The sequence below is a fragment of the Esox lucius genome, chromosome 19, assembly GCF_011004845.1.
Source record: "Esox lucius isolate fEsoLuc1 chromosome 19, fEsoLuc1.pri, whole genome shotgun sequence".
Taxonomy (NCBI): Eukaryota; Metazoa; Chordata; class Actinopteri; order Esociformes; family Esocidae; genus Esox; species Esox lucius.
In genome coordinates this window covers 28198528-28209212 of record NC_047587.1, presented here as the reverse complement: position 1 = coordinate 28209212, position 10685 = coordinate 28198528, and the positions used below count along the sequence as shown (strand labels likewise).

The following is a 10685-nucleotide window of genomic DNA, read 5'->3' as shown; positions in this document are numbered from 1 at the left end:
TTCATGATCTACCAAGAGTCCTGCTCGGTTTATAATCTTCAAACATATCAGAAATGTATTCAGGGCCTAAATCATTCAGTGATTTATAGACTAAAAGTACCACTTTAAAATCTATTCTGTAACAGACTGGAAGCCAATGCAAATATTAAGTTGCAATCAAAAATGAAACTAGCTCGGTTAGGGATTTCCAGAGGGAAAGTGGCGAGGGCGTGCACTTCGGGGCTGTCTACTTTGCGATTGGGGTTCTGCCGTCGTGAAACCCATTAATGGCCTCTAACTATTTGGCGTGTGTATCAGAAAAGCCTGTCTCACGTGACCTCATCTGAACCAGGAAGACTATCGTATATGCGGAAAATCAAAATAACAGTGGGTGACAGTTAGCTTGGTTGCCAATTAATACCATTGTGTAAGTTAAGCGGAACTCAAAGACACACTGAAATGGATGGTAAGTGTTTTTCGACTTAAAAAAACTATATTGTGAACATAGTTTGATTTATGTCGAACATTATAACGCTAACCTGTTAGCTAGCCGATACAAGCTAACGCAAACAAAGCTTGGCACTGGCAGTCGGTGGGCGAAATATTATTATATGTTATAATGTTAGGCTGCTGTTCTAGCCTATTAGTTCACATTCGATTTGACTAAACTAGCTATTAAGATTTACAGACTGACTGACATTTCAGACTTTCCATACTGATGTACGCGCGATTGACATTTTATATTAGACGCGCCTGTCTACCGATGATGTATACTACTGGGGCATAATTAGGGTTAACTCTTGTTGGCGTACCGAACCACAGATTATTTTTCTACAACTTGTCGCACAGGGAGTCGATCCAGCAACCTTAACCCTCAAAGGAAAGTTCAACCTAGCGCATTAGCTTTTGTGAGTTTCAAATATGGAACTAACAAAGTCGAGGTCATAGGTAGAAAGAACACAGTTCATGTCAAAATAACACCACTCTTTTAAACTGAACTCGGATGTTCCACCCCTTTAACTACGCTATAACTAGTTTGACTCAATGATGGTCAGCTTGGTCCAACCCTGAGGCAGCAAAGCAGCCCCAAACCATAATGCCACTGCCTCCATGCTTTATGCTTGGTTTGAGGTTCTGCTGCTCTAAAAACGATGTATTTTTTCCATATAAGAAGATTGCAATTATTTTTATTGCATAAATGGTTAAAAAAAATGCCATCCTTTTTACATTGGGTTGTCTTTATCAATATATAGCCATGTGTCCAAATATGTTAAAATGACAACTTCCCAAAAGTGTATGTACTTTTTCACATGACAAGTTGGAAACATGAGTCAGTTACTTTAAAGTGCATCAAAGACAATTTTGTTTTAAATGTTGTTGAGACTCAATGTGAGATTTTGTAGCTATGTTGCAAAAAGTTTTGTTGTTCAATTGAACTGAAATATAACTTTTTGGCCTTATGCAAAGCATTACACTTGGCACAAGGCACTTCAAGCAAAGGACCTCTTTCTTCCTGTGACATGTTTCTTTGCATTTGAGGTTTCAAGCTCATTATATTCATTATAATTCCATGCGGAGAGCACTTTCACCACGGAGCTCTACGGGACAGTACAGACAGCCGACTCAGACATGCATCCATTCATTGGTCTGCTTTTTGACCCTGTCCCGCAAAAGGCTCCCAAGAATGGGTAATCTCGCTTGCAAAACATGTTTTCAGATTGCAAATCTAAGAATGCAGCTCCTAACTTGCTGCTATTGCCAATTAATGTGATTAATAATTGTCTGGTTCAACCCAAGCTAGCCTAATAGAACTGCCTAACAGCTTCAGACCACACACACAAAACGGAAGCAAACTTAAAAGAGTTCTTCCATGGATTTGAAATGTATCTGAACCGAGTTGGATCTGAGTTTGTACGTGTACAATAAAAACACATACCAGACGTTCGTGTTAATGGGATCTTAATGGTGTGGGTTGTCAGACCAAAATTTATACATTTTTTTCATGCACTGAAAAAAATGACACGCTGTTGTTCATCCAATTCATTTTCTTTTACTCCATTCAGTAGAAATTTATTAGATTATTATAACTAGATATTTTTTTATTTTGGTGAAGTTAAGTTGCAGAGAAACTTCATACCGGGTCCTCCAGCTCAGTTCTCTGATCAATGTCTATGTACATTCACAGAGAAGAATAGGTCAAGGCAGATTATAAAGACATTTTTGTAACAATAATTGTCTCACATGGTAGGTCTCAAATCATTAGGCTAATATAGTGGTTGATTTTTTTATCGTAATGATTAACACATGAAATCAAACACTGAGCCTTTGCCTAAGTAAAAAATAAGTTCAACTGAATGATTTTTTCCCATCACTAATGCACATTGATTACTCTGTTTTATTATGAAAAGTAATTAATAATCTTTATTTTCCTAACCTAATCCAACCTATAAGCAGTTGGATTTATTCCTCCCATTGCAGATATGCTTATATTAGTTGATGTAGCTTACCTAGTCTTGTACAGTAAGCTATTTACTGCTGAGATGTTCTCAGGGCGGATTGTTAAACCACATATGAGGTTGCTAAGGGCTCCGACCGCTCTGTGTAGTTTTCAGGTTTGTGAGATGTTGACTGCAACAGGGTGGCAATCACATCATTTAAAAAGGCCTGCTTGGATATGCAAATGAGACTACAGAATCAACATGAATACATTAAACTGAAAAATACACTAAACCAAATTGATTGATTTACTTTGAGTTTATTGATAAAATACTGGTTGACCCAAATTAATTCATTTACATTGGGTCAACTGATGAATATAATATACAGTGGGGAGAACAAGTAAATTAATTTGCATTTTATTGCATGACATAAGTATTTGATCACCTACCAACCAGTAAGAATTCCGGTTCTCACAGACATGTTAGTTTTTCTTTAAGAAGCCCTCCTGTTTTCTCTACTCATTACCTGTATTAACTGCACCTGTTTGAACTCATTACCTGTATAAAAGACACCTGTCCACACACTCAATCAAACAGACTCCAACCTCTCCACAATGGCCAAGACCAGAGAGCTGTGTAAAGACATCAGGGATAAAATTGTAGACCTGCACAAGGCTGGGATGGGCTACAGGACAATAGGGAAGCAGCTTGGTGAGAAGGCAACAACTGTTGGCGCAATTATTAGAAAATGGAAGAAGTTCAAGATGATGGTCAATCTCCCTCGGTCTGGGGCTCCATGCAAGATCTCACCTCGTGGGGCATCAATGATCATGAGGAAGGTGAGCGATCAGCCCAGAACTACACGGCAGGACCTGGTCAATGACCTGAAGAGAGCTGGGACCACAGTCTCAAAGAAAACCATTAGTAACAAACTACACTGTCATGGATTAAAATCCCGCAGCGCACGCAAGGTCCCCCTGCTCAAGCCAGTGCATGTCCAGGCCCGTCTGAAGTTTGCCAATGACCATCTGGATGATCCAGAGGAGGAATGGGAGAAGGTCATGTGGTCTGATGAGACAAAAATAGAGCTTTTTGGTCTAAACTCCACTCGCCGTGTTTGGAGGAAGAAGAAGGATGAGTACAACCCCAAGAATACCATCCCAACCATGAAGCATGGAGGTGGAAACATCATTCTTTGGAGATGCTTTCTGCAAAGGGGACAGGACGATGGCACCGTATTGAGGGGAGGATGGTTGGGGCCATGTATCTCAAGATTGTGGCCAACAACCTCCTTCCCTCAGTAAGAGCATTGAAGATGGGTCGTGGCTGGGTCTTCCAGCATGACAATGACCCAAAACACACAGTCGGGCAACTAAGGAGTGGCTCCGTAAGAAGCATCTCAAGGTCCTGCAGTGGCCTAGCCAGTCTTCAGACCTGAACCCAATAGAAAGTCTTTGGAGGGAGCTGAAAGTCTGTATTGCCTAGCGATAGCCCCGAAACCTGAATGATCTGGAGAAGGTCTGTATGGAGGAGTGGGCCAAAATCCCTGCTGCAGTGTGTGCAAAGCTGGTCATGAACTACAGGAAACGTATGATCTCTGTAATTGCAAACAAAGGTTTCTGTACCAAATATTAAGTTCAGCTTTTCTGAGGTATCAAATACTTATGTCATGCAATGAAATGCAAATTAGTTACTTAAAAATCATACAATGTGATTTTCTGGATTTTTGTTTTAGATTCTGTCAATCACAGTTGAAGAGTACCTTAGACAGTCACAGTTGAAGATAGAAAGCATGTAGAAGTCTGCAATTTCTATCAAATACTTGTTTTCCCCACTGTATATTCATGCTTACAAGAATACAAGTGTGAATCATAAAATTCATTAGGTTTGGTCAATTTCTTTCAGTGTGATTTATGCTGTACAGTGTATTTATTAGTGTAAAATTTTTTAATGTATATTTAAAAGGTTGAAACATGTGTTCTGTGTTGTCACCTTTCTCCAAAATGCACTCTCTGTATTCCATTAATATTGTGCCCTTTACTTTATTTGTTTTATAGGCTGCTTGAGCATGTGTGTTACCTGGCCTGTGCACAAATGATGGTGTGTGGAATGTCTTATTGGTTATAGTTACTTGACCTGTCCACCAGAGCTGGGAGCTTCTGAAAATCATTTATCGTCTCTCACAGAAAGTCAGCTGTTTCTGATAGCTACTATCCATGCAGTTGCGACTAATATATTTCCAGTTCCTTTACCACAGATACAGCAATCACAAATCCATTGAAATCATAATAAAATAGGCTAATTGAACCATGGAAAATGGCAAATTAAAAAAATGATTAGCGAGTTCAGTAGAACCTCAAACCAGTCAAGATGTGGAGAATAGCTCCAATAACCTGTCTTGAACCAACTGCCAAGTATAGAAATGTTTTATCATATGTTTTAGTATTATAATAAGGATCATATTATATATCATTTCATATATAGTCTGTTTTTCACACATCACACCAATTCCAGATCCGTGGCCACCATGCTTGATCTGACTTGGGATTCCCCGTCCATCTCCATAATACCTCAGTCTGAGTGTTTTGGAGAAACTTTCATGCAATACAAATGTCTTTGCAATATGAGAGCTCTAACATGCAATTTATTTTTATTTTTCAGACACACTCTTCCAACTAAAGGTATGTTAGAAATTATTGATTATTGTGGTGTTTCAGCACAGTTTAACATTTGTGCGCCTCTGAAATTTCTGCTTATACTTCTCTCTTACAGTTCACAGCAAAACAGCTCGAGAAACTTGCCAAAAAGGCAGAGAAAGATTCTAAAACAGAGCAAACCAAAGTTAAAAAGGTAGGTAAAGAGTGCTTTCTTTTTTCTTAGCTTATGTTCAGGATTTCTACACTGAAGAATACAGATCAGTACATTCTCATCAGTACAACATTTTATGACTTTAGCAATCTCTGTTGATCAGGCCTATCTGGGGGATTTTGGCATCATTCTCCCACCTTTCATCAACATATGAGATTGTGTGTGATGTATGGACACGCTAATGGTACACACTAGCCAGCAGGGGGCAGTGAATGATTATGGTTGAGACACTGCACAAGTCCATTACTGTTGCCTGGTAACCCAACTCCATGCGCCAGCCAAATGTTTATTCCCTGTTTATTCCCCGACTCTGGATCTGTGTACATCTATGACCAGTGGTCTAAATTGTAAACAGTATTACATGGACAGGAAGGACTTGATCCAGTTCTCTTATCCTAAGGCTGCATTACTTTTTGGGAATATTGTGACCAGTCAGATCAGCTCTGGAAAAATATCTGATGTGAACAGGTGTTATATAATCGGGGGGGGGGGGGGTGGGGTTCCAAATTAGGCCGTCTATGTAGATGCTGCTTGTGTCACACAGGGCATCAGAATATACGCAGTTGAACTGACTATCAGAGTACATTTGTCTCATCAGGCTCTGCAGCAGAAGAATGTGGAAGTTGCACGCGTATATGCAGAGAATGCCATCCGTAGGAAGAATGAGGGCCTCAACTGGCTGCGCATGGCCTCTCGTGTTGACGCTGTGGCCTCAAAGGTCCAGACTGCCGTTACTATGAAGGGGGTGAGTCTATGCTCTTTGTCTAAACATTCGCCATCATTCTATTGTCTCACAAATTAGTTGGTGTCGTATTTTCTTTATGGCCTTATGCCATATGAATGCACTCTCTGGCCTACTTTTGCATGTGGCACTCTGCTTATCTGTCTGAATGTTATCTCTAGGTCACTAAGAATATGACGCAGGTCACCAAGGCCCTGGACAAGGCGCTGGCTTCTATGGACCTGCAGAAGGTTTCTGCTGTCATGGACAAATTTGAGACACAGGTTCAGAACTTGGATGTCCACACCTCGGTGAGTGGCACAAGTTATAAAAACAAAATCCTTGCTGATAATGGCTGTACTAATTACATTTCTTGTTACATCTAGAAATTAAGTTTAAAATCCTCACTTCTAGCTCAGTAGACCGTCATACATCTGATAAATTATTCCTGAACCATTTTGGAGAACCCACCTGCCTTACATTTCCGGTGAAACAACGTAACCCGCTCACAACTCTGCCTCTCCTCCCGTAGGTGATGGAGGACTCTATGAGCTCAGCCACCACATTGACTACGCCCCAGGATCAGGTGGATGACCTCATCGTCCAGATAGCAGAGGAGAGTGGTCTGGAGGTAATGGACCAGCTCAACCAACTGCCAGCAGGAGCCACCTCCCTGGGAGAGAGTTCAACACGCTCTCAGCAGGAGAAGGAAGACCAGCTATCCCGCAGGTAAACTTAACAATTCAACTTTCACTGGTTACTCTGTCAGATGGAACTTGTTTTCTGGAAGAAGGAAGTGTAGTCATAGTTTCTAAACCTAGAGAGTCCACATCGCGAGACTTCTAAGAATACTTACAACGCAGCCTCTACGACAGTTATAAGAGGGTTGCATAAGTGTGCACACCCTCTTATAACTGGGGATGTGACTGTGTTCAGAATTAACCAATCACATTCAAACTCATGTTAAATAGAAGTCATTACACATCTGCCATCATTTAAAGTCACTCTGATTAATCACAAATAAAGTTCTGTTGTTCTAATAGGATTTTCCTGACATTTTCTTAGTTGTATCTCAGAGCAAAAGCCATGGTCCGCAGAGAGCTTCCAAAGCATCAGAGGGATTTCATTGTTAACAGATATCAGTCAGGAGAAGGGTACAAAATAATTTCCAAAGCATTAGATATACCATGGAACTCAGTCATCATCAAGTGGAGAAAATATGGCACAACAGAGACATTACCAAGAACTGGACGTCCCTCCAAAATATATGAAAAGAAAACCGGTCAGGGAGGCCTACAGCAACATTAAAGGAACTGCAGGAATTTCTGGCAAGTACTGGCTGTGTACAACTGAAGCCTTTTCTTACAAAGAAAAACATCCAAACTCGGCTGAAGTTTGCAAAAACAAACATCAGGTCCCCCAAAAGCACGTGGGAAAATGTGTTATGGTCTGATGAAACCAAGGTTGAACTTTTTGGCCATAATTCCAAAAGGTATGTTTGGCGCAAAAACTACACTGCACATCACCCAAAGAACACCGTACCCACAGTGAAGCATGGTGGTGGCAGCATCATGCTTTGGGACTGTTTTTCTTCAGCTGGATCCGGGGCCTTAGTCAGGGTGAAGGGAATTATGAACAGTTCCAAATACCACGCAAATGTGGAACAAAACCTCCAGGTGTCCGTTACAAAGCTGTCACACTGAAAGGAAGTTCACCTTTCAGTGTGACAAAAACCCAAAGCACACATCCAAATCCACAAAAGAAGATTAACGTTTTGGAATGGCCCAGCCAGAGCCCAGACCTGAATCCCAATGAACATCTGTGGGGAGATCTGAAGAAGGCTGTGCACAGGAGATGTCCTGGCAATCTGACAGATTTGGCGCGCTTTTGCAAAGCAGAGTGGGCAAATATTGCCACGTCAAGATGTGCCATGCTAATAGACTCCTACCCAAAAAGACTGAGTGCTGTAATAAAATTAATAGGTACTTACATATTAGTTTAAGGGTGTGCACACTTATGCAACCAGTATATTGTGAGTTTTTTATTTATTTTTCCCCCTCAAAGATTTGTTTTCAAATTTCAATTGAATTGTTCACGTTACAGGTCACATCAAAGGTGGAAAAAGTTCTGACATGATTTATCTTTGTTTCATTCTTTTACATCACAAGAACCTGGAATTTTAACAGGGTTGTGTAGACTTTTTATATCCACTGTATTTTCCAAAAATCTAAATCTGTATATTTGGGCCAAAGTTTTACATTGCATAGGGTACTGAAGAAACACTTGTCTCGCCTCATTATTTATTAGATCATTCAAATACAGTATACACATGATACATTTCGGCTTTGTTGCTCTTGAACACAATCTCTGCCCTACTCATAGAGAACAGGTTAATATGAAGGAGTTTAATAAAGTTAGAATCAGTCAAAATCTGTGTGAGATCAAATTCTATGCAACTCAACTCGCAGGATCATTAACCATTTGTGTTTCATCATTTTCCATTCATGAGATATATTTTGATCTTGTTGGTCTGCAGTGGAAGAGAGTGAACTTGTTAAATTGCTTTGCTCTATGTTGCCTAGAAAGTGATCTGCATATTGTTAGAAGCTTCAGGAAGCTTGGTGTCTATAGTTTGATGGACTAAAATACCCCAAAGGCTGTATAATTCAAAACACGTTAAACTGTTAATGATTGGTATGCACTTAAGATCTTTGTCTAAATCAACAACTATACACTAATTTGTATTGCAGGTTGGCTGCTTTGAGGAACTGAACATGCATCTCAGCTATTTGCTTGACAGATGGAGACTTGACAACTGCTTGGAAACAGACAGCAGGGAACTGTGTGATTTTATTGAATCTTACCGTGAAAACCTAATGAGCCAATTGATTTCTATCTCCACATCTATTTATAGACACACTTACACTCAGTGTTGCTGACAATACCACCTAAAAAGGTACATGTCATGTCTGTCCTTCTCGGTTGCACTGCCATCCGTTTTCTACCGCTAGTTTCCCATCTCCCATGTCTTTCCGTCTCTCAACTTTAGTCCTGTCTTAATTCAGGAATCCTTTATGACCGCTTGGCTAGTTGTTGTGAACTTCACTTCCTTATCACATGACCCATTTTTGGATGTATACCTTTTTAAATGGTTTTCATTAAAAGTAGAAATATTGTAATAGGGGAACTATGTTTCAAAACAGACAGCGGTATATATGTAATATTTGATAGCTTGTGCCCCTACCCCTTATTGTGTTTTGGATTCAAGTATGGGGTATCTTAGTTTTTATATGTAATATATTTTGCTTTCTATTCACTAGTGGTCAGGTGGTGTATGGTATTTGGCTCTAAATACAAAGAACATGGAAGGAGAAAAAAATACATCTCTTCAATGCTGAGTGTAAATGGGGAGAACTTCAACCAAACAGACCAATTGATAAGTGTCCGATGTATTCCCACAGTTTCTCACAATGTTTTGATAACACTAACAAAGTCAAGATTACACAAAGTACTGCTTCTCCCCAACATGTCAATTATTGTTTTACTTAATCAAAATGTTTCCTATATACTGTACAGGAAAGGTCAATCCTGGCATACATTTTTTTTAAGCATGTAAATGTACTTTGTTTCATTGTTTAGTTTAAATCTATTGTTAATTCATGCATATTTGCCTCACTACCTGGGCATCGAGAGGTGTTTAATGAGTGTTTTCGTCTGAGCTCAGGATAATCCAATAGATTTTGTCATTAGCCATCTCTGTTACCCTTAATGTCAAAGTTCAGTATGCACCAAAATTGCACAGAGCAGCTATCACCAATATTGGGATTATGTACCGTATGTACTTCAATTAAAATACCTACCTGTGATTTTTGACCAAAGCGGGCACCTCCAATAAAATCTCATTAGCTTATCCTACAGCAGTATCTCACCACATCGTTGGAAATATCTACAGTTTTTGTAAGTGTATCGTGTGTAACCACAATGGTGATGACAGTTGCTTTGCTCAACACGATAGTGCAGTGAGTACCAAATGCCTTTACTTTATAACATTAGCGGAGATGGCTAATGGTCAATTCTGTCTTTGAATCCTAAATTTTATTTGGGATTCAACATAATCGTCCCCTCTGAGCTCCGGTAATGATGCAGCAGAAATGATTTGCTTTGCATTTGTACGCCTTATTTGGATACAGGTATTTGCCTAGGTGCTTCTCCTCAGTGCCTGAATCAACCAGAGTTATGTGATTAATCTAATGTAGGGTATATATGACAATTAAACGATGGCGTCCCATTATTGTACCCATCAAACCATAGATGGCTGCTGTCGCTAGAGTTGGATATTTTGGAAATATCTTTTACTTTTCTTGGGAAGGTTTATTTATACTTAAAAGTTGTGCTTTTGTTTTATATATTATGTTGTGGAAATAAAATCCCTCTGATATGAACGTGTCTTTTCGAACACACAAATGAAAACAGCAGATGGCAGCACAAACAAATGGTTCGATTCTGGCTTATTCTATGGTTTCAGCATTATGTAGCCAGAACACCATATTTTGTCTTTGGTTAATGCTTTCACACACATCACTTGCACATTTTACTATGTGAAAGTAAACACTGAATTATTCACACTGGCAAATTGTGATTCTGTGACATTTTACAGATATTTCTCTGACATTTTCTGC

At 39.6% G+C, this 10685-nt stretch overlaps 1 protein-coding gene across 1 annotated transcript; it reads left to right on the top strand.

Moving 5' to 3' along the window:
• Nucleotides 1-284: 284 nt before the first annotated feature.
• Nucleotides 285-10448, top strand: chmp1a (charged multivesicular body protein 1A). Its single transcript, XM_010884100.4, has 7 exons — nucleotides 285-445; nucleotides 5079-5098; nucleotides 5190-5267; nucleotides 5884-6030; nucleotides 6189-6317; nucleotides 6539-6735; nucleotides 8757-10448. Exons 1-7 carry the CDS (start codon nucleotides 439-441, stop codon nucleotides 8776-8778), a joined length of 600 nt encoding a protein of 199 aa, XP_010882402.1. The 5' UTR covers nucleotides 285-438; the 3' UTR covers nucleotides 8779-10448.
• The last annotated feature ends 237 nt before the right edge of the window (nucleotides 10449-10685 follow it).